This window comes from Sinohyriopsis cumingii, chromosome 3 (assembly GCF_028554795.1).
Source record: "Sinohyriopsis cumingii isolate HCF-2022 chromosome 3, ASM2855479v2, whole genome shotgun sequence".
NCBI lineage: Eukaryota > Metazoa > Mollusca > Bivalvia > Unionida > Unionidae > Sinohyriopsis > Sinohyriopsis cumingii.
Window position 1 is genome coordinate 38,155,239 of NC_142963.1, and position 25,712 is coordinate 38,180,950.

At 36.4% G+C, this 25,712-nt stretch overlaps 1 protein-coding gene across 1 annotated transcript in view; it reads right to left on the reverse strand.

The window, feature by feature from the left end:
- LOC149802717 (transmembrane protein 178B-like) overlaps nt 1–13,485 on the reverse strand; it is a 33,263-nt gene extending 19,778 nt beyond the window's left edge. Inside the window, exon 1 of the mRNA XM_089952128.1 lies at nt 13,104–13,485. Coding sequence (XP_089808254.1) covers nt 13,104–13,314 — 211 coding nt within the window. The 5' untranslated portion in view covers nt 13,315–13,485. The remainder of the gene's footprint in view (nt 1–13,103) is intronic.
- Nucleotides 13,486–25,712: the final 12,227 nt, after the last annotated feature.

Consider the following 25,712-nt stretch of genomic DNA (forward strand, 5'->3'; position numbering starts at 1 on the left):
ACAAAAGGGCTGATTTAAATGTTGACAAAAGACTTTAAAAATTGTATATTGTTGTATAAACAGGGACTGAATTTTCTGTAAAATCAACTTGTTTTCGTGTAGTTCAATAAACCAGCCCCCAAACCTGTATTGATACATGGGTTAATCGTTTCTAAATATATAATAAAAAGGACGACAATTTCCCATTTCTCATGCGTTTCATTTAAGATCTGAAACCAGTGATTCAAACTACATGTCACTGTGTAATATTTTCGCACCAAAGTTCAGCTCAAAGATTCGAAATTTTTCTAATCCGTGTTTCCTCCGAATAGTCCAACCCCATTTTTCACATTTGGATATTTAGGATGGAGTGTGGGTTCAGAGCAATTACATATCAAAAAGTTTGGAATCTGCCGCCACTGTAAGATAGCGTACCAGCGAGCCTAGCAAATTTAAACTGTTATATCGATAGGAAAATTATTTATTTTCTCAAAATTGGCAGGTATTATAATCGCTATATCTTTAATCCGCTGACCGACTTGACGAAACTCAGCATAGATGACACCTGACCCGGTACTCGCCATTTGCGTTAATAGTCACATGACTTCACAAATATCAAATAACGACATCGGAAGTCACGTGATATGAACAACAAACTCCTTTTTAACGTTGTTACACAAAGTTTCAATTATATTAAATGAAAGTCTGATACCTTTTTTAAAAAAAAAAACAGAAAGAAAATATAATTCTCAACATATTTATTTCGAGAACAACCACAAAAAACTTGGCCAGCCTGATTCATCAAGCAGAGTAGTCTGGTTCCCTGCTTCGTAAGCTCCCTGCGTGAGATAGCACATGTCAACGTGGTAGTCACGTGATACAAGAAAACTCTGGAAGCTTGTCTCGGAATATAGAGAATGTTGTGCTCTTTCATTTTTGTATTTTTATTACAAGCTGTACATTCTTTTCTACAATATTTGAAAATAACGGTTGTGAGATTTTGTGTTCTCGTGCGACTAGCAATCGACATAGCTAATACCAGCTCAGATTTCATCAACGCTTTGTGTTTTATCGTCTTTCAGAAGATTAAAGACATAACGATTTTAATACTCACAATTTCTCAGAAAATAAATAATTTTCATATCGATTTCATGCAGGTATAACTCAATTTAACAAAGTTTAAGTTTGCTAGCCCATCCACTAAGCTTTATCGCCACCATGTTGGCCTCTGGTGATGCTAGACTGATTTTCATACCTTCCATAACATAAAATAAAGATACGATTATCGAGATATCTGTGAAATATAAAGTCTATTAGATGAATCTAATCCACTGAGCGTTTGGATTGTCTCAACACATATTTATGGCAAGCACCCAAATGATCCATACTGCAACCTCCTAATATTCTAGTTAGAAGTCGATAAATTTAACCAAGATCAGTTCAGTTACGACTAAGTTATGTAACTATTTCGGGCGTCAAATTGTGGAGGAAAATTCCCGGTTTTTTTTCTCCAAACTTTCGTCAATAATTGCAAAATTCAAAGACTTTTTATGGTCGGGAAAAAATTATCATTTCTGTATAAAAAAAATTACATCCCTGTAAATAACTGCGCCGATGTACATCCATATCCTGAGGATGGTTTTCAGAGAGGGTGCTACTTACCGTAACTCGGAAATGTGTCTCTTTTTATAAATAAAAAACTAGAGAAGGTCCTGGCTGAAAAGGTAATTCATTATACCTTACTTCATTTGGCGTCTACAGTTTTCTCCAAGTCAAAAAGAGGGCTGACGTATGCTATTTATTAATCAAAGCTGTTTTTAAAAAAATATTTTAGATCTGAATAGATTGTCCGTCCGTCTTTTGTGGTGCCTGAATCCACAATGAAAGTGTGATATTAGTTTTTCGAGTTCAAGATACCTGTCGAGTCTGTCATTTATCATTCGTTCATTGATTTTGCAGTTTGTACTGTAGAACGATAGTTCGAAGGAATGGTAAATGTCTGTTGAATAACAAGTTTCTAAGCAAATTTGTCATACAAAGCAAGGACGTTCTTTGTGAACGAAATAACTGTACAAAAACTAAAGCCGAAGTGGGGCATAATGACACCGAACGCTCCGGGCAGAGAATATACGCTGTGTACAAATTGTCTGTAGACCTGGAATCGTGGAGGGCAAGCTGGAGGGCGTGTGTAAGAGTGACAACTAACCGATTAATGTAATTAACTTCAATGTATAACGTGATACTAACGAATAAGGTAGCGATATTTAACCGATAATGTAATATAATTTTTGCAGATGATTATTTACACGGTTAATACAAATGTGTTCAGCAACAAACATAAATTTGAGGGCTTAAAGAAAATCTTTCGAAACGCAATGTTTCCTTGGGATAACTATCTAATGATTTAATTGATTAATAAATGCAGACTGATGAATAAAAACACATTCAGGAAATGATCTAATTAAAATAATAAAATTCTACCCCCAGAATTAACAGCAATAGTATAAAAATGCTATCAGTAACAAATATTGCTTTTGTATTTGATATTCCATATCAGAAAAAATGTACAGGGATTTTAATGAAGTCAGAAGGATATTTTTGAAGGCAACAGTGCTTTGCGACAGAATGACATGTTAGAAATAGCTTGTATGTTCACAGAAACGGTAACACATTATCGCGGATATAAAGACATTGTCTTAACAAGTACATACATTTGATGTATAACATAGATGTTAAAAACGTTAAAATTAAAATAAAAAACGTAAAAAAACGCAATTTTTTCTCAATAAATAAAATACGAAAAAAACGTTCCAGTAGCTTTTAGGCAACACAAAAATCAATATTTTACTTATTTTCCAATGTATACACGCCTGGCCTACACTACCAGATATCAGCACTATGTTGTAGCATGTTTACGTAAAGTATCGTAGGCTAGTATCATAGATTCATTATTGATCGATATTTGTTATCTAGAGTATGACAGAGGACCGTCTGTATGGCTGATGAAAAAAAAATGGAAGTACCAAATATAAAAAACGCAAAAAAATAAAAAAACGTAAAAAAACGCGTTTTTCGAGGTAAAATAAAAAACGAAGAAAACGTTTTTATCATCTATGCTGTGTAATACATTATTTCTTTTCTCCCCATATTATTTAACGTATACTGAAAACTATATTACTTTAGTGTTACCATTTTCAATTTCGAACAAAATTTTTTACTATTCTCTCTGTCAATCTTAGGTTTGGCAAAACGACAAAATTTTCTCCAAAGCAACATCACCACCCACGAATTTAAAATCAAAATTATGAAATGAAAATTAACAAAATCAAAATTTGGATTTGAATATTAAAAAGGTAAATTGAAATTAAAATTGTAACTGAAAATTGTAAAAGTGAAATTTTGAAAAACTTCATTTGAGAATGAAAATTAAAAAAGATAAACTGAGAAATTTTGAAAATTGATTGAACCCATACATTTTACGTCACGCATATTGTCGGTAGTGACGGCTCTTGATCTCACTTCCATACATGCACGTACTGTAACAGAATAAAGAAAGCTTTCACGCGATCGTGCCACAGCAGCTATCCGGTAACGGTCCAACATGACATCTCCCCTACGGCGTGTTACCATGTTTATAGGTACTCTTCAGTATGTGACACACGTTATACAATTCTAGACTTCTACAAGACATGCGAGGTGGCAACATCGTTCCTTACGTAACGTTGAGAGAGAGAGAGAGAGAGAGAGAGAGAGAGGGGGGGGATGTGATTTGGATTTGTAGCATAGCTTTAACAATTTTTTCAGTCATATCGCTATGATGTCTGCAGTATGGCAGTTTATATTGATGTCTAACACTGGGGCATCATGTCCCAAACATGTAGCATGATGTTCCTCACCCAATCCCATTATCCTGACACCAGGCCGACCAATCCGAACACTAACCTCGGCAGTTATTAGTATCAGTTTTATAAGTATTTGGTATGACTCGGCCGGGATTCGAACATACGAGAGAGATTCTCTAACTGAAGTCGTTTCATATAGTCTTCACTGTAAGTGTTGAGCCTGGTGATGCATAATTTATACATATAAGGCCAGGTATACGTATTATGTATAATGTATCACCTGACTGCAGCATATGGATTAGATGTCGGTGAACACAACTGTTGCCAAAGTACATGTATTATGTAAAACTGGTCTTTAGATCTGAAACTGCTTTCAGAAAACGTAGAAACAAAAATACTGTATCAATTCTTACCCTTACGTAATATATATATATATATATATATATATATATATATATATATATATATATATATATATATATATGTGTGTGTGTGTGTGTGTGTGTGTGTGTGTGTGATCTACAGACATGCGATAATGTTGAGATAATCAGCCTAACTTTAATCAAATACTAGTTTCAAGCAATATTGTTATTGTACTTTCTAAATAATGAGAGTTTATAATTTTATCTGGTAGGTCATGTTAACCGTTTTACCAGCAGAGCCCGGGTAAACGACATGCAAACAAATACGCGCACACAAATCCGCTCTATCTGAATACATAGAAGTAATTAAGGACACAAGACCCAACTGAAAAGAGGCTAGATAAGCCACAAAGACTTTCTGTCAGTACAGTAAAGGTCTGTCTTCGCAGTATGTGGGGGGGGGGGTGACCAAGAAAACAAACAAACATGAGTCAGTATTACATCATTTGAAAATCAATATTACAACTCAGTCGTTTATACCCAATAAATATGCTAATTACCCTGCCATAGAGCAATTATGAAAAATGGGCTGCGAATAGTTTTTTCCTTGACCTACTATCAAGGAACAAAAGATTGGAAACCTTTTATTCTAACCAGTCTATACTGACCGGTCATAGGGCAATCCAATATTTGCACCCCACCCCCAAAGACTGAGGTCATGCTATATACGTTAAACTGGAAAGACCCATTGGTCAGGTTCTGCCCCAGCCTCCAACACAAACTCTTTGCTAGATTATGTCTGAAAATGATTGTGAATTTAAATTCCTGTTTGGCATCTCGGACCCCCTAGGCCACAATGACCAATCAGCTTAAAACGATCAAAGTTGATAAGCAATGAACACGTAATGTTCTAATGCCAGTGTTTGTTTTCCTCAAAATCTTGATGTTCAGATCGGTGACCATAATCTAAGATAAAGTAACATTAAACTAAACGGTCAATGCACCTTATAATAAAATGTTTTCAAAATTACAAGATTTGCACTATCAACTGAGGAACATGATGTCCAAGTGGGCCTGATATCGCACACATGACTTGCTAAACTTGTAGCTAAATATTTCACTAAACAGTCACTAACTGAAGAAATACACTGTATAAAAACTCCCAAACTTCATACGATGCTGAGTTCACCTATTTTACATACATTGATCAAAATTCTTTCCAAAGATAACGGCAATATTAAAATGCGTTTAGAGCTTCTAAAGATTAGGCGCTGTACTAAGTCAACATTATTATTATTAATATTATTATTATTATAAACATGTAGCCCATTAATCTAGCTCATTACTGAGACGGTTCAAAATCTTGAATTTAAAGTTACATATTCAATGTCTGTTAAAATTCGGATCAAATATATGGCTTCCTGTGTATCAATAAGCTTAGCCAAATAGCTGCCGCTTTTATTAATACGAATGGATTTCGCTCATTATCGAACTCATCTACGATCTTGATTAGCCAATCTCTCAAGTTTGATTAAAGTTGGATCAGTACTGTCTTCCAAAGTGGTAACAGGCTCAGCCAATCTGATGTAAGACCAGCTCAACATGTAAGATCACGATGATATACGCATTTATTCCAAGTTTCATCAAGCTCGGATCTGAAATATGGCTTCCAGAGTGAAAACGAGCTCATCCAATCAAACGTAAGACCACCTTACTGGTATGCGTCAGTCTATTGTTATCAAACTCGACTAAAATCTTGATATTTGTACAAATATATGTTCCAAGTTTAATTAAAATCAGAGGAGAAATCATGTCACTTGAGTGGCAACAAGCACAACCAATCATATGCATTATTACCTCATTAATATACGTGGATCTAGATCAATATCGTCCCCAATGAAAATCTTGATGATATACGCAGATATTTCAAGATCTTATCTCATATATGGCTTTCAGAGGGATAACAAATTCAGCCAATCCGATTCAAGATCACCTCACTATTATGCGTAGTTCTAGCTCATTACTGAATTCATCTTAACGATATAGGCATTTATTATATCCTCATTTTTCCCCCGTTAACTCCTCATTGTCAGAATCGTTCAGTATTTTACGATACTGCACTCGCGCGAACTTCATATTGCACTCATAAAGGAGCTACTTTCTATTGTAAACAAACAATGGAAGCAGATGGCCAGCACTTTTTTTGTAAACAAATCATGTACACTCACATAGTAGGCGGTTTACATTTTCGTTGATTACATTTGTTTCTAAATGAACTAAAGCAGATGTTTCGTGGACTGCCACATTCCAGCTGCTTTGCTACATTCTGCGTTAACTTTTTTTGATAAAATGTTTCGGATTTAGGCGGGAGATACCAGTTTTCATAAAACTGCTGGGTACCTACAAATAGCATGCAAGTAACAAGGCATAAACTGTCTTCTTTAGCTGGTAATAAGAATGTCAAAAATATACTTTTTATATTTATACATTCTGAAATTCCTTTCTTAGTTCTGCAGATCCGAACTAAATGAGCCATGTCATAGGTTCTCAAGCTTGATTACACATTTCGATATTGTACTGTAATTTCGACTATATACCAAATGTAATTACATACTCCTTACTGCACTAAAAATTAAATAAACATTAAATTCCATAGCGTCTTTTTGATAATTGCAACTGAAAGACTTCATATTTCTCCCACATTATGGTTTCAAATATTCAATGACAGAAAAGAAACACAATTGCAGATGTCAACATGCTTCTCCCTCGCTATTTCAATCCGATGTATTTCACGTAGAATTTACACAGATGAATCCAGTCCACAATCACGAAATTTCGTAGAATCGACAAAAATACCAAAATCTATTAATTCCAGATCAAATGGAAAAGTTGTTGCAATGTGCATTCATTCACAATATGACTCCAAATTTCAATTTTAAGTAGACCAAAAACGCCATTTTCTGTCAAAAGTTATGTCGAGCGCGCCATTAAGTTAAAATTTATCTGGGCGGAGTTAATGTGCGTATTAATAGTGTTGTTGTTGTGTAATGATGAATCTGCGCTTGTGTATTTAGTTTGGAATACGGCACACATTCAGTTACTTTGTTTCTTGTAGTTTATTTTGTTTATATTAATTAAGCCTTATGTAGAATAAGAAAACTTAGCATATAATAAAAAGGTTACTGCATCTGCATGGGAAAATATGAACTCGTTTTGTCGGATGGATATACTGCACTCACAATGTAGTGCAGTATTCCATCCGAAAAACTCGTTCATATTTTCACATACAAATGCAGTAACCTATAAATATTTTAACTTCTACCACAAACTGGATCAGAAATACCGACTCCAGAGTGGTAGCAAGCTCAGCCGATCACATGCAAGATGACATAATTGCTATGCGTGGATTTCGTTATTGTCGAATTCGTCTGAGATCTTAATTATTTTAGCATGTCCGTTCTAAGTTTGACCTCAGTCTAATCAGAAATCTGGATTGTAGAGTTATAAACAATGTTTGCCAATCGTGTACAAATTACCTCTTAATATGAACGAATTTCCCTCGTTATCATACCCTTCTGAAATTTTGATGGCATAAACTCATATTCCAAGTATGACTGAAATAGGTTTGGAAATATGGACTCCAGAGTGGTGGTAACGAACAATTGTTTGCGGAATTACGTACGATGAACGAAGCAAGATGGTCAATGGCCCATAACATAAGCTCACTGGGTCTTACGACCTGGTGAGCTAAAAAATATTACACGTTTACACAAATAATGTATAGCACAATAACGAAGAATAATTTGATAAGCAACAACACTTCCTTGTATCAAATATACTGCTCACGTAAGAATTGTTGCGAGACATTACATACAGATGTACATTATTTTTTTTTTTTAAATTCGAGTGCCATTTGCCGTACTCACGTTACACAAGGCAGTCTGTGACTGCCTAAGGTAACGATCAGGAGATATTTTGAACTTTTTTCCACAAACTCGCACAAGGGTTATAATAATTCACAGCATTACACAGTAAAGCACGCGTACTGTCGTTTTGAAAATAATATCTACTTTAACTTACAATAGCTACCTGTAATTTTTTAAAATCCATTGTGCAGTATTTGCCTGGTCCATTTGATCTTGGCTTTGCCCCCCCCCCCACCAACCTACCAACTCCAACAATGGCCAACATTCCTGCCGACGCCCATGCCTGCAGTATGCATGTTTACTTATGACGTCACATGGTACTCATAGTGAAAGTATGTCGCAGATTACATGTATATATTTGTGTTCTTAGGCCTTTTCCTTGAACACGCTTTAAGAAAAATAAAGAAGGAATTAGTTTTGCATTTGTCAATAAAGATTTTGGTCTTGCTGGTGTTACGTTGCAGGATCACATATTTTCTATACTCGCTAATACGTCCAGTACATCTGCAAACTGCCATACCAAATCTGGCATTGCACGCGCTAGCAAATACGGGTCCAAGCGGTTTGTTAAGAGTAAAAAGTGCAACAAACTACACAGACCATGATCTGTCGGTGTATCATGCGACGGCAGATCAGGTTCTATATTGTTTGCAGCTTTGACTAGACTTCTGATATATTCGGTATGTTATCGAGACTTGTATAATGCTTCCCGCTGTGTCCTTTTTACTCAAATTATTTTATTCGTTTTGTCAAGTTAAAACAACTGTTATTGCTTAAAAAAAGATAGTATCTATAGCAAGTGCAGAAAAGAAATTCAAGTGGCAGTATAGATAACTACTTTTACAAATGACAGGCATTCATCATGATTTACCCCAGTATTACTAATCCGCCAGACCATTCATCTTGTCACAGATTGTGTCAGTTTATTTCAGGTATCAGTGAGAGGTGTTTCTTTTGTCAGATATTTGTAAATGGATCTCATCGATAATTCCCTTTTGCAAAACTAATATATGCGTGTGGTGTGGGCACCTGTAGCAATACTTGTCAAAACTAAAACAAGTGGCAAATTTGAAAATAATGACATCTATATCGTTATGAATTTATGCGGCTAAATCACCCAAATCCATGCACTCCTGGCACGAGACGGTATAACAATTACAACTGTTAATATGCTAATTTTGGAATTAAAATTTGTGTAATTTTAGTCATCAAGTTAGAAATACGAAAATGACTCTAGCCTGCCCATAAAAGTGTTTATGATGTTTACCTTCAGGCAAATTACACTTCGCCATTATAGTAAGGATTACTTATTACAAACAGTTAATGCTATCATAGTCATGTTTACTTATATATATCAAAAGTGAGAATGCTAAAAAAAACGTTTTATATTATATACAGACGATCTCAACCTCTGCAACATTGCAGATGACTTGCAAAATAAAAACTTAAAAATTTATATTTTTTTTCTTCAATTTTAAAGAGGTCAAGGAAAGAATATCGGAATTTATTAACAATAATAAAGTTTACAGTTTTGATCTCCTAAGCAATGAAATGTTAAAATGTTGCAAAGCAATCTTTCTCTTCGGTAAATGAAACTATTTAATGGAATACAAAAAAAACAACTCTTCAATAACAAACAGCTGCATTTACAAGAATGACGAAAGAAGTAACTAGTAAATAAGCTGATGATTAACGTCTTAGGCATAACAACACAAGCTGGTTTTTTTTGTAGCAAGGCAATTGGGGCCCCGAATGGCCGAGTGGTCTAAAGCGCTTTCCGTTACGGATCACTGCCATCTCACCTCTGTCTGCGTGGGTTCGAGTCTCGGATTTGGCCAATATGGGTATGTGAGAAAGCTTGCCAGTAGCTTCTCTTTGGTCGGTGGTTCTTTCTGGGGTTTTCCTGAAGTTTTCCTCCACCATTAATACTGGCCGCCATGTAAAGCCTATCGTTTGCTGAAAAATGGCGTTAAACCATACAACAACAACAACCAAGGCAATTGGAGTAAAGTGCCTTGCCCAAGGACAAAACACGGTAGCTGAAACAGGCTGATCACGATGGTAGGATTTTAACCCGCACCCTCTCGGTCGCGAGTCCAAAACGCTAACCACTGAGCTACGCGCCTCAGACGCATATCATTTGGCAGTTGTCTTGGTAAAAACATAATTTATTTTACAGCATAGATAATACAATAACTTTAAATATATAAACGTCTGCACTGAATATCAAACCGGATTCAGACAAGAATACCTTACCGCTGACTACTAGTCTGCAATAATGCCCATACCAGATAATTACTTACATAAAGTTTTTAAAAACTGGTATTGCTGTTGTGCGAACATTTCTAAAGCGATTGATGCGGTATAGAGACAGGGTATCTACTATAACATAGTAAACGCCAGTATAGTGGTAGTTCCAAATCATCAAACGTAGCGTAATATTAGAAACACAAAGGATGAAATAAATTAAAACCGTTTTTTCAAACCTTTAATGTGATGCCTCAAAGGTGTGAAACTCAGTCCCCTCCTGTCCAACGCCTCAAAGGGGTAAAATTCAGTCCAGTACTGTTCAACGTATTTATAAATGAGATTCAATAAAACGTAAATGAGGAAGATTGTAATCCTCTACCAGTTAACGATCTTAAAATCATTTTTCTCTACTACGCCGGTAACTTGTTGATGTTATCTGTGATTGCAAAAGGTCTCCAGTTCAGCTTTCAGTTTTATGTTACTAACAAAAATATCGTAGTAAATAGAAGCTCAGTATCAACCGGAATAAAACTAAAATAATATTTAGCAAAAGAGAGCCCTCCGCCCCACTACTTGTTTCTTCATATGCAATAAAATAGGTGGAACTTATTGATACTTATCAGTACCTCAGTATGATTCCTCTGCGAGCTCGGAGACGTAAAATAAGCCTAATCCCACCCCACCCATCCCCCACCCCAGGTGATCTTGCAAAATTCAACAAATGGAGACAGGTAACAAGCGGTGACTCATTGGTTAGCGTACCAAACTCGAGACTGAAAGTGTGTGTGTTCAAACCTAATATCGGTTCAAGCCAGGTCGGATACTGTATAAGCATTATAAAAGACTGCTTGGTCTTTATTCCAATTATGATTCGGAGCTTTGCTGAGTTTAAGGGAATATATTCATACAAGTTCATTTGACAACACAGCGCATTCTTTTAGCCTAAGACGACCAACGGAAATCGACGCTGTAAACTTATCAGATAATATTGAACAACTAAATAAAGCAAATGACAAGAAGTCCATTTTATTGTGCTAAATATTTAACATGTTTGATATTCACAGTTATCCTGATTTCAATATAACTGAATGCAAACCATAATTCATAACAAAAGCCTAACTTTTTGATTATCAGAAGCAGTTGATAAAAAAAAGTTCTAAATTTTTACAAATCACAAAGATTCTGCACATAAAATATTGTATACACAAATAAATCTGGTACTGACAAATGGATGCTCCAAATACCATCGACTCTATGATAAATTATCCAGTCTTCACCATTTGAACCAGCAGAGTTCAAATCACGAGAAATTAATTGAAAGAAAGAAAAAAAAAATCATGATCCCCACACAACACGAGATGTTACAATTAGATCAGCTTATATAGTGTAGACTTAAACAAGATGAAAACTGTTAAAAAAATATTCTTATTACATCAATAAAACTGTCTTGCTTACTGAAAATAAATCTCTACTGAAATGAAATATTTTAAATTTAGTTCAACACTAAGTATTCATTCAGTATTAGTTGCATGAACATGTCCATATAAAACACAAAAATGCTCTCTTTTTAAAAGAAAAAGAAGCCTGAACGTTGTTAGATCATATTATTTTTCATATTTAATACAATACACTTTTCATGTTTTGATGTACATGTATCACTCTATCATCTCTGACGCTTTCGTATATCGTGTTATTTTCAATAAATAGTGTTTGTGTTGGTTGCAAGGCTAAGAGCTGTATCACTCCGGTAGTATTTAATACGCTTGACATGACGCTTCAATCAGTCTTGTAAGTGACACAGGCCGTGGTGTCTTAATCATCGACATGGCTTTATAATTTAGCCATACGAACTCCTCGTCATACGATTTGAATATATATAAAATTGGGGAGGTAACTAGGGAAGAGTACGTAAGAAGAGTAAAGACTGCCGCACAGATATCCGTCTGTACGAAATAAAACGATGTCTAGCAGCAAGGGAAGATTACGTAACAAGTACACGGATGGATAGAACACACCTTATCTTTGTTAAGCCTTTCACGAAGAATTGTGGCCATCCTCCGAACCGCACCATGTTAAATTGCACAAATATTGACCATTTCGTTTTTTTGGGGAGGGTTGAGGGCTGAGGTTTTCTTTCTAACCAGAATAACAGCTTTTACATTGTTCTCTCAAAAAAATATCCCATCTTCCCTTCCCTACCTCTCTTTCTCTCTCTCTCTCTCTCTCTCGATAGAGAGAGAGATTCGGATATACAACAATGTTCGCTTGTATTTTACTACCTGTGGGCAGCCGCATAGCCGCACATATGTCCGTCTGTACGAAACAAAACGATATCTACTACCTAGGGAAGATTACATAACAAGTACACGGATGGATAGAACACACCTTATCTTTGTTAATCCTTTCACGAAGAATTGTGGCCATCATCTGAACCACACCATATTAAATTGCACAAATATCGACCATTTCGTTTTTCTGGAGAGGGTTGAGGGCTGAGGTTTTCTTTCTAACCAGAATACAAGTTTTTACATTGTTCTCTCAAAAATTATCACATCTCCCCCTCCCTTTCTCTCTCTCTCTCTCTCTCTCTTTCTCTCTCTCTCTCTGTGAGAGAGAGAGAGAGAATAGAGAGAGAGAGAGATTCATACAACAATGTTCACTTGTATTTTACTTACCTGTGGGCAGAGAGAGAGAGAGAGAGAGAGAGAGTTTCATGGAACAATGTTCACTTGTATTTTACTTACCTATGGGCACACCTTGAGTGTAACATTTTCTCCACATTCCAAAACGGTAGGAAAAAATTCTTTTGATCGTGTCATTGGTGATTTCTTTCGCCGTCCCATTTGCTTCATACCAGAAGTCTGTTACAACACACGTAACAATCAGTGCCAAGGAGACTAGAATCAGGAATAACGCGAAAAATAACAAACACATATGACACCGACCTACAGCCATGACGAAAATAATTAGTGTGTGATGGATAAAAGGGCGTAGGTCCTCTCCGGTAAATCCAAGTGTGAGCGCTGGGGAAGAATGTTTGAGTGGTATCGTCTTTCTCTGTACGGCCGTCTACACACAATAGCATGTATTAAAGGCAACCGGTTTTGTCGTGTATACATACCTGTCCAGCCTTGTCAAGGGGCCGTCTCAAACCTGTCAGAAACTGCGCTAGGTGCGTGATGTATATTATCATGACGTCATAAGATTTATATTTTGCTATTTGGAAATAATCGTATGCTCTCTAATACTCTAAGATAACAAACTATCTATCTTATGAACGGGAACCAAGACCTGCCATATTACATTTTTTTCTTCTTCTAATCAGCGCATAGTAGTTTATTGATCACAAGCTGACTGAGGTGGAGGTCAGGCATGGAATGATGTGTCATATTGCCATTATAAGGCTGTCAGAATTTAATAATTAAATAGATTATCATCCAAGACAACAAATTATGATTGGAGTAATCCTGAAACAAAAGTAAGTCAGGTGGCTTCTTTTGTGGATAGAGATCCAATTATTATCGAACATATGAGATGCTGTGTTGGTGAGAATGAATGGGTGGGCTTGATTTTGTCGTTAAGACCATGTTCCGAATAGCTTTTTATCAACAAACTCAGCATTTTTTTTTTGTTGTTGTTGTGCGCACTGGTTTCTGGATTTTGCTCATTTTTTTCAGATGGCGCATCCTCCTTTTTTAATCACAACTGTATTTCGACATTTTGCCGTTTGCGTTTTATAAATGGAAAGAAATCCGAATTGAATGAAACGATGCTGCTGAAGTTGACAATAACCTTTAATAAATATGGGTTAAACATTCTTATTCAAGGCAATTGTTCAGCATGCATCCTCTCTGGTTTACTTTAAAGGAAACTGAGTTGTTTCACGTGTGCTTGCTGGTGTAAATTAGCTTAATATGCGCTCCATCTACCGCCTCGAAAGGACTTAATACGGCATGACCCTAGCTATTATATTCAAATTACGTAATCTGTGAAATGGTTGTTGCATATCTCAGAGCACCTTACCCTGTTATTGTCTCAATGGTCATCTCTTGTATAAGCTGACCCGAGGATAGTTTTACATGGGCTCGAAGCAGACCTTTTTACTGTTTATACACGCTAAAATCTAGGGACATAAGTGGTGGTCAAAAAATGTCTGTGTTTGTTCCTTTTCTTTTCTTCTTTACTTTTTTCTTCTAAGTTTTTCGAAGAGTGTGCTTTTCTAAATACGACCCTGTCAAGGGGATTGGCAGACACAAATCGTACTTTTCGCCTGACACGTCATGTTATGTCAGGTATGCAGGTGTAGGAGTTTGAAAACACCCCAGTTTTAGATCTAAACAATTTGCCGAAATAAAATCAAAATCTTAAGCGTCTTTTCCAGTGAAATATCTGTTGAGGATAAGTTTAATAGTGTAGATGGCATTCAACTATTTTGACTAAGGTATCGCAGATTATTTGTCTAACTAAAATAGAAAATACACCCCTACGACTCGACAATCCAGCACATTTATCGCTCAATGCATGAATTTAAAAATATCAAGTTTTAATTTTTAAGTATCTGCGTGGTGCTGCATATTCTTACAATGAAGTGGAATACAATCTCACACCCATATTGGACTAAACTTTCAAACTATATTGAATTAATCTCACACCCATATTGGACTACAATTCACACTCATGGCTATAATGTATATTTATCAGAAACTTAGCTTAGAATATTTACCTGATCGGTATCACAGACACCGTACTGACAAGAAATAATAATAATAATAATAATAATAATAATAATTTGGGATGGCTCCCCGACCCATGCCTACGTATGTACGCGGAATGTAAAATAAATAAATAAACAATAATAATAACAAACAAAACATAAGAGTTATTATTATTATTATTATTTATACATGAAAACTACGTCCATTTTCAACATTTTTTCCCAAGAAAGGGACTAAAAAGGATAAACGTGTTTTGCTCATGACAGCTGATTTATGTACAAACCTTTTAACTTTTGGTGACAAAGTCGTTAATGATTTTGCTAAAATTGCAAATAGTTTCGTTAATTAGTTTTGTGGTCTTGGGCTACATATTATAATGACTCTGATTTAATAATACCGGATGTAGAACGTATGTCAGATTTAGTAATACCGGATGTAGAACGTAAGTCAGATTTAATAATACCAGATGTAGACGTATGTCAGATTTAGTAATACCGGATGTAGAACGTATGTCAGATGAAATTTTCTTTCTGATACCAAATATTACTGAAAATTGTTTTTGTAAAGAAACGTTTAAAAATGTATAATATTAAAAAAATACTCGTTTTGATGGGTTGCTTTTTAGACTGTTTATCATAATACGTTACTACATAAATCATCAGCATGTAATGTAATTGCGACGTTTTCATCCTACATTAGTGGTGGATTACATGCCACAAACTGAAGCGGTACTATATCAGATTTTAAAGACGTTTCCATGGGAATACAGCAGAGACCAGTTATAAGCCCTCTCTATTTAAATATAAATTATTTACGAAAGTGTTTGTAGAAATGTTATTCAGAGTTGATACAGATGATACATCACAATAAGTTAGTGATAAAAACGTTAGCCTCTTTGAGAGCAAGCTAAAGGAAGATTTGCAGTGTGAATGTATGTTTGACAATAAAACTAGCTTAAATGTACAGACAACCCAGTTAGTGTATATCTGCTCACCATAACAAGCAGCCAAAAGTAGAGAATTATACGTAGAAGTAAATTGCACAAACATTTAAACTGTTAAGTGTACTAAAACTGTTAGGTATCCTTGTTGATAATATTTAATCCTAGCCCAATCACTTTGAAAAACACCTTATTATTCGACTATAAAAATAGAAATTATAAAAAGGTTGGAGGTTGTATGTCAGATTTTTGTTATTCTAAAAGTGTACGATACAGTTGTATTTCCACATTTGATCTACTGCTGTGTCGTGTGGAGAAAACCCCGTAATCCTTCTTACATGCAGACTATACACTAATATAAAGCTTACAGAAAATAGTACCTCGAGCGGTTTAAATGTAAAATATATTTAAACATCTACCTCATTTCTTTTCAGCCATAGAAAATAGATGACAGTTAAGGATTACATTGGTTTCTTTTAGAAAAGCTGTTATTTCTTTCCAAGCCGTAAACAAAATATATATGTCGTGATGTTTTCAAGTTTGTTATGAACTTTAGTACAACGACTTCACGGTCGAGTGAAAGGTATGAATTCTAGATATACCAAAAGTTCTGACAGAGTATATGATGATGAGTATGAAGGGTCGGGTCAAGGTAAATCTTTATGTTCCTAGAGGGTAACAGCCTCTGTGTCTTGGTCACGAGCCAGAACATGCCGTTAAAAAGCTTTAAATAGGCAAATAGAGAACAAATTAGATGGATAGAGGAAAATTTGTTTTAAATATGAAACGACTATGATACTTTTCCATTTTGGTAGTGAACTTAGAGATTCCGTAACACTTGCATCCCTGTTTCAAAGATTAGCTCCAGGGGAACGTTTGCATGAAAATGATATATCAGAATCAGAGAAGAATTTGATAAATGATTACATGTCAAACAACTGCAGCGAACCAGTCGTATGTACCTCTAACTTAAGGCAAATTACAGGCCCACGAAACTAACGCTACTCGTTACAGTAAAATTCAATATAAATTAAAGACAAAAATTATGTGCATTTATACGAACGCATGATATAAGTTAATAATAGTTCGGATATTTTATAGAATTAAGGTTGCTTTTAGGTTCATGACATGTTTTGTTTCATTTAAATGCTGATAATTAGTGTTCAAATAGTTGAGGTTCTACTGTGCTTTCTGATTCGCTTAGTTTCAGTTTTGTGAATCGCTTGAATTTTTTTTTTCTTTAACAGAAAGTTTATCCTCTCTAATTTCCAATTTCTTTTTGCAAATGAACTAATTATAAATGCTGCATTGATTATGTCGTCTAGGGACAAGTTAAAGGCTGCATATTACAATTGGATTATGATACGCAGTTTAGAAAAAAGGAAAGAACGGAATAGAATAAAGAATGCGCATAAATCTCATGCAATCCGAACAACGTAACTGTAATAGACCTTTGCAGACATGCATGTTTATGTGGTGGACCTTTTTTTTTTTTACATGGATGTCTGTGTGTTGGGAGATATTACAACCTATCAGTAGTATCTCAACGGGCGTTTAGGCTGTGTTTACTGAGATAGGTCTTTGCCTTCTGTACTCAACGACTTTAAATTCTTTTACCTGTACGTCACACGCAAGTGTATTATTTACCGTGGACTTACAACTTAGGCAGGGCAAATATAATTCGAATACCTGAAAATGATATATCAGAGTCATAGAAGAATTTGATAAATGATTACATGTCAAACAACTGCAGAGAACCAGTCGTCGTTCACGCCAGATGAACGAGTTAGTGTGGTTAGCGTAATTGATATATAAAGTTGGTGCGAACGGCGAAATCATCAGCAGCAATAACAACGCTGCCACCGCAGACGCAGACTATTCCGTCCTTGTATATGCTGCGAATATCGGTGACAGCGTGGAAACGTTACTATTTGTGCGCAGATACTATAATTAATTTTACCCTTCGGAAACGTAAATACTTTTCCAAAGTTGGCGATTGATCACAAAGCGATAATTTCCATTTGCTGAAAGACTGCATGCAGATTTTTTCCCCTGCTGACTTTGAGAAACGTAAGCTAGTCAATAAACTACATTTATCTAAGTGTAAACGTCACGTATTTTTCACTGTTGTTGTGGATTGTGCTTCTTAGTGCATTCGATGCTTCCGCGATTCCTTTGCATTATTAAGTGACCATTATACCTCCGCAGGTTATGAAGCACCACAGGGACTTTTGTTTTACAAGGGAAAATTCGTAACTGTAGATTGCAATCGCTGCCATTGACTCCTCTGTATGCAGTAGTGATGTGGCAGTGATCATGATCCTTGGCATAAGTCCCAAAGGGATCATCATACATTTAGCAATGAGTGGCCACAGAGAATTCGCGTGTGTTACCATGCGTTATAGTCATAACTGCAGGCGAGGAGAGCCATTGTTGCATCTATTTCGCTGTAACTTCGAGCGATTTAAGAAACTCCTAAGCTGAGTCATGGCGACGACGCAACATTTATGTCTCAGTCGCTACGTCGCATCCGACCACACTGTAACAAAATCCGCATGTGATTTTATTCAGCAACGTGCGTTGTATTCGACAGAACCACCAGCTTGGTGTCCACGGAACTTCCAAGCATTTTAAGTCCGCGTAGGTAGCATACGGTACTTTCGTTTTTCGCTCCACAGCTGTAAACATAAATCTTTGGCTGGGTTCTGGCATGATTGAACGCCATCCTTCATGATTGTACGTCAAACAGTCAACGTCGACACGGACTCTTTACTATGGTTCTAGCCGTGTCGGTTAAGCAGCCAGGAATTATTTTTATCCATACGTAATGATACCGCGTCTCTAAACAATTCGTATTCCTCATCAACAACAGATTAATGTGGGTCGGCCCATGTGAATGTTTGCTTTGTATATGTGGAAAAAGTGCAAGCGCATAACAACCTCTGATCCAAGCGTACTAGTTAATGGCAATACCAGTGCTGAGTTCGTCAAACTTTTTGTTGACTAATATAAGTAACATAAATCTAAACCGCCCATTGTCATACAACTTTGCCTTTATGAGAGAATTGACACAAAACGCGCATTGTCTTTGAATATATATCAGTTAATTTGAAAATTCAAGTAAATGTTTTAATAACATGAGTGACAAGCAAAATCGAATTGACCAAACATTATCGAAGTTTCTACAAGTTACTTCCCTTAGATTGGGAAGCGCTCAAACCGCGCCGACGGCAAGAAACTTGTGGTTTCAGTCAGTTTAAGTTAAAAGCCTAATAAATGATTTTAATTACAAAAATGTTCAGTTACACCTATCCATCTGCACGCATATGTATGTATGTATGTATGTATGTATGTATGTATGTATGGTCAGGCGGCTGAAGGTGAAACTGAGCAATAGTGTTACGCACCAGAGATACATTTTTTTTTTTAAAGGCGGATATATCTATTTAGCTTTCAAAAATTATAAGCTCCAAAGAAAGCGTGACACCGGAAGGTCTGTGGGATCATTATAACATCACCATCTGAGTGCCGTTACAAAATACAAAATTCTCATTGTTGTACAATACTTTTTTTTTTTTTTAAAATTGCATTCAATATGTTTTCATTGATTCGAAATACAAATTGAACATTAATGTTGACTTAAGACATGTGAATATTCTTGGTGAACAAGCGCGAACTAGTTTTATTTGATAAATAAAAATGGCAAGTCGTGAAGAAATACACTGTAAAAGATCAATGCCTCAAGTGTTTTAAGAAATTTTATAAACTTTCAACCTAATTTAATAAAAATACCAGTGCAATAATATTTGTCATTAAAATTCAAGAGATATTTTGTAATATCGTGCAATATTTTCAATTTGAATTTCGCTTGTTCAGTTAAAAAAACAACAACTTTACCCTCAGAATAGGAATTATTTTCTTAAAATAAGACATAAACTTGTTCAGGTTTTTCTGGAGAGTGTATTTCAGCATAAATTGGAGCTTTATGTTTTCCTGTATATAATTTAAAGTTTGTCTATGTGTTTTCGCTTCTAGATTGTCTAGGTGTTTGTGCTGACAAGATTACCTAGGTGTTTTGGCCGAGTGGTCTAAAGCGCTTTCCGTTACGGATCACTGTTATCTCACCTCTGTCTGCGTGGGTTCGAGTCTCGGATTCGGCCAATGTGGGTATGTAAGAAAGCTTGCCAGTAGCTTCTCTTTGGTCGGTGGTTCTTTCTGGGGATTTCCCGGTTTCTTCCTCCACCATTAATACTGGCCGCCATGTATATCCTATCGTGTGCTGCAAAATGGCGTTAAACCCTACAACAACAACAACAACAACCTAGGTGTTTTGTTTCTAGATTGTGTAGGTGTTTGTGCTGACAAGATTGTTTAGGTGTTTGTGCTTCTGGATTGTATAGGTGTTTGTGCTGACAATATTGTCTAGATGTTTTTGCTTCAAGATTTTCTAGGTGTTTGTTCTTCTGGATTGTCTAGGTGTTTGTGCTGACAAGATTGTCTAGATGTTTGTGCTTCTAGATTGTCTATGTGTTTGTTCTTCTGGATTGTCTAGGTGTTTGTGCTGACAAGATTCAGACGGCTGCCAGAAAACAACGCCATATTGTTCATGTTGTGCAAGATACCAACACAAGTCTACAAGGACTTCCTTGAGAATGCTTAGGATTTCTAAAAAATGTTTAAGAATTCCGAACGCTGGATTCTTTGCCAGTGGATGTGAACTTTGGGTAGAAGAAACTCCTGAGAACCCTCTGGAATCAATGTTTCATGACATTGCTCTTGAACATCAGAAGGGCAATGTTTCTAGTTAAAACGCGAAATAGGAAACATAATCAGGACGATGTTCATTGTTCTAAGAGAAAATCAATGAGAAGTGTTAAAGACCACGTACCATCTATTTTGCGAAAGACCATATCAAAGCAAGTTTTATGAAGTTTTAACATTCCATGCTGATCAATTCCTTAGACAGATGGCTACGGATATGCAGAATGAAACTATTGTCGCTAAAACCGCAGGCGGGAATTCAATTGCTTTAGATGGCAAGTACCGTCTTACTTGCCTGACAGTAAAAAATAGTCGCTACCGTGCGTATTTACGACAAAACGATACCCCTCCAACTACAGAGAGAGAGAGAGAGAGAGAGAGAGAGAGAGAGAGAGAGAGAGAGATTTTGTAAAGTTGATATTTCATTTTTAGTATTCAGTAGAAGAGGGAACGCATATCTATTTGTTGTACAAAATCGATTTGAAGGTCTTGGGTAAGACACTTCTATCCATACAATCCGTTTTGAACAAAACTTATCGAACACTGTTCTGACATGATTTTGCACGGGAAGTTAGATGGCATAAATATCGGTCTTATATTTCCAGATGGCTTGCAGAAGATGATTTAATGATGCCTTCCTTGTCCACAACTATGGATCGGAATCTCTTCTGTTTGCAAAAGTTACAAAGTTGTACAGAGAAGAGATATTCAGAGACAGATTTGTCATATTTTCTGGAAACTTTCCCATTAACTGCCCACAAAGTATGTTTTCCGTTAACAAACTTCTGATATCAATGATGTTCCGTGGGACAGCCTTGGAAGGAGATGTAGAAGATTCCCATGCTTGATTCAGCAGCTCAAAACGTTGCTTCATGGCTCAAAGAAGTCCAAATCAGAAGCTGCACACTCCCGCTTCCAGTCTATGCTGGTTGAAAGTCTAAGTCTGAGCATCTCACACAGTCGTGTTCTCCCGCTAAAACCAGTTATCCTGGTCCATTTGTGAGCAATTCAAGACCGATGGCGTGATTGGTCCCTCTAATCCGTGTAAGGGACTCTTCACATTTGGTGCCCTAGATAATATTGACATCAACCTCAACCCCTCTTCCACCACAGCCAAGGAGTCATTTCATGGGAGTGATGTCAGTGTAATCTGATTCCTCACACAAACTGATTATGACATTTGCAGAGAAGCCTCAGTTCTCCCCTCTAACAGTGGAGCAAAAAGCAAGTCACACCTTCTGGCCGAGTCTGAGCAGTACATCTACGCACATAAGCAGTACAGGTTCCTAAAGTCACAGTTACACATTTAAGGGGAAGCTGGATGCAGCAAACGCCAAGGAAGTGACATGGTTCCATCATACTGAGCAAGTTCTCGGGATAGAGGAGTTCAAAAAGGTGTTGAAATGTCATGGGCTACTTACTATGTTTCTTTCCCATCTTTTCCCGTTAAAACCGTTTGTTATAATCGCCCTCCTTTTTCTTTTGTTTCTGTGAAGGCCGACGCGCCAACAATGATTAAACATACGATGTATGTCTTGAAAAGCCCTGAACTCTACTCAAGATCCTGTTCTAACACGTACTTGCCCGATATTTGCCAACTCAAAGTACATCCAGTGGACCAGTCTGCAAATCACAGAGAGGACAATCTTGTCATAATTTTTTTAATAGCTCCATATTGAGGAAGTTCCAAGTAATGCCTTTGGAGATTTCCTGGAAGGCAGTAGCTAAAGTAATGCCCTAACATAAGTTGGCGTGGTTACGCCAGGAACTGCTGATTCATTCCTCAAAGCCATTCATACGGGGACGACACGACCACTAGTCAATGGTCACTTTCTTGACTCACTGAAACTACTGCATGACGCATATGGCAGCTATACGTTACAGTGACCCAGATGAGCTCGAGTTTGGAGACTGAACACGTCATAGCTTGATCTTAGTTCATAAGGGACAGGGCATGGTATGATGTCTAACACGCATCTGTACAAACTTACTATATCTCGTGCAAACAAACTGGTAAGGGACAGTGAAAGGGGTATGTCATATGATGTGGTCGTATATTTTTAAACAAACATACATACACACAAATAAGATGACATTGATGGTGCCTATTCCCTTTTATGGAATACATGAGTATTTCCGAAAAGGGCTGTTTGGTTCTGACCTAAAATGGACTGATTCTAATAGTAAAGCAACTATACTTCGTAGGCCACGTGTCAGAGCTTCTTCAACAGTTTAACCATTTGCCTCAGTTCCATGTACTGTCGTTATTCACGGTGACCATTCCTGGAACGAATACAATATATTCTGAGTTCTCCTTTTTATACCATTATTCACTGACTGGGATAACAAATTTTCTGTGTACATAATAAGCGTTTCTTTCTTCGAAGCACCGATCGCAAAATCTACTGTAAATTGAATCACGTTCAGCAAAGGAGCTGCTGTGATTCCTACCAACTTGTGCTGTACAATATCTGAGTAAACAAACGTCAAACTGACTCCGTCATTCAGTTTGATGGCTTACCGAAAGCAAACGCAGAACCTGTTCTTGATTTCTTTCGAATTCTGAGCAAAATTTGTTACTCATCCTTGAATAGCAAACAAAATCAGAGACAGTTTAATGGACAACGTTTTGATGTCAAAATTTCACGGTACATGGTAGACGATACTTGCGCGTTTATTTCTGTGAGTGCATTACGAAACTGTGAGTTGAGTATGTTATGTGCAATGTGTACAATATCTGGTAATGTTTTACTTTTTACCGACAAGAACAAAGCCTGACAGGCACGACTCATGTGTCTGCTGGTATCAGAACTTTGTCGAGGCCGACATGGATCCTTAGGAATTATATAGAGGTAACCTGCTATTTAATCCCCGAAATTGGATTGATATATTAACCAACTGGTCTTATATGAAGCTTTTTAATCTGAAAATGCTAGAAAGTGAACGCTTTTCATTAAAAATGCATCCTTTTCTACTACTGAACACAGAACCACTTGCTTATCTCAATTAAGGGACGTTGTCTGTATTAGCAAACTGGTGAATGAACACTTCTACCACAATTACAGTCTTGATCAGAAAATATCTCAGCTTGGTCTTAGTTCAAAAATATCTTTAGTAAATGTGTGTGTGTGTGTGTGTCTGTGTGTGTGTGTGTGAGAGAGAGAGAGAGAGAGAGAGAGAGTGTGTGTGTATGTGTGTGTGTGTGTGTTTGATTTGGATGTTTAACTTAGCTTTATCAATTATGCAGTTATATCGCTACGAGGTCTGCAGTGTGGCAGTTTATAGTAATGTCTACAATGGGGCATTACGACGCAGACCTGCGAAATCATGTCCCACCCAGTCACATTATCCTGACATCTTGCTTACCAGTCCTAACACTAACCTCTTAATGCTGAGAGCCTAGGGAGGATGCTGCTAGTACCATTTTTATAAGTCTTTGAAATTACTCGTCCGGAGTTTGAACCCGCGACCTCCCGCATCCGAGGCGGACCCTCTAACCACTTAGGCCTTTTTAGAATGTAAACTCAGAACTAGATGATCTCAAACATAATATATTCAATAACAGTCCAACTGAATATCCTGGACTCTACGAAACATTTATTAACGATAATAATAATGATCACTCAGTATCCATTAACGATTTCCATTTGGAACGGAAAGACGGAGCATTACGGGGAAGCTGTCTACTTCTACATATATAAAGACATTACATATAAAGGAAGAAAGGATATAAGGTCAGCTGAGCTGCAAACGGGTTGGATTGACCCGAAACAACCATCATTTCAGCCCATCTTTCTTTGTTTCTCTATCAAACTCCAAATTCCCAATCGTATTGATTTGAGAGATTTGGAAATGAATTATCTACAGTTTCTAACTCTAACTTTTGTTAATGGGTGATCTCAGCATTGAGTAGATTAATGACAGGCAAAGTAAATGGAATGATATTCTACAAAGATATAATCTCCCCCAAATGTACAGTCTGCTACTCGAGACACTCTCTTGTCGATGACATTGATCGATCACATTTATTCTTCGCATCTTGCATTTATAGTCGAGACAGGCGTTCTAACATTCTTTTAGTGGCCATTGTTCTATCTATTACTCAAACAACAAGTACTGGTAAGGTACATATTATAGGACCATTCCCATGAAGATACCTTTGTGACCAACATGAAATATATGCTCTAAGTAATTGTCAGTCTGCTTTATAAATGCAGACCTTAAGGTATATCGTTTCTCTTGCTGTCCTAACTCAACATGCTCCAGTTAAATTAAAAAAGTCAAAATAATAATGCAATCATACTGTTTATTCCTGAAATACGGGAAGCCACGAAACTGCATAATTTCTGTCACCGACGAACGAAATTACTCAGAAAGACATACATTTGGGAACAAAATTAATCGCTAAAGCTAAGAAGGATTATTTTTCAAGATTAACTGAGAATAAAAATGACTTCAGGAAAAATATGGATACATTTTCGCAACTTTAACACAAGTTCGAATTAAAACTCAGTAGTAATATTTTTACAGATCGATCAGATATTGCAAATGACCTGCTTTTTTTTACATCATTACCTTTAATGCTTGTAGAATATTCTTCCTTGTCACAAGAATTTTAACTCTTCATAGAGTCGAAAATCCTATCTCAGATACCATTCCAGATCAGTTACATGCGTGTTCTATACTTTGTTCTTTATCCTTTTAATTAATGATTTACCACTTCATATGAATACCACTGAAACCGATCGTTTTGAGGATAACACAACTGACATGCCGCCGGTGATACAATCGCATTGCTGGAACAAAATGTTACAACAGGATATTGAGGCTATTGTGCTCCTGTGTTGCGAAACCAATCAAATGGCTATCAGAGGATATCAATACATTTGTTAAGATGATTAAATTAAAAAAACAAACAACATAACAACAATTGTTAG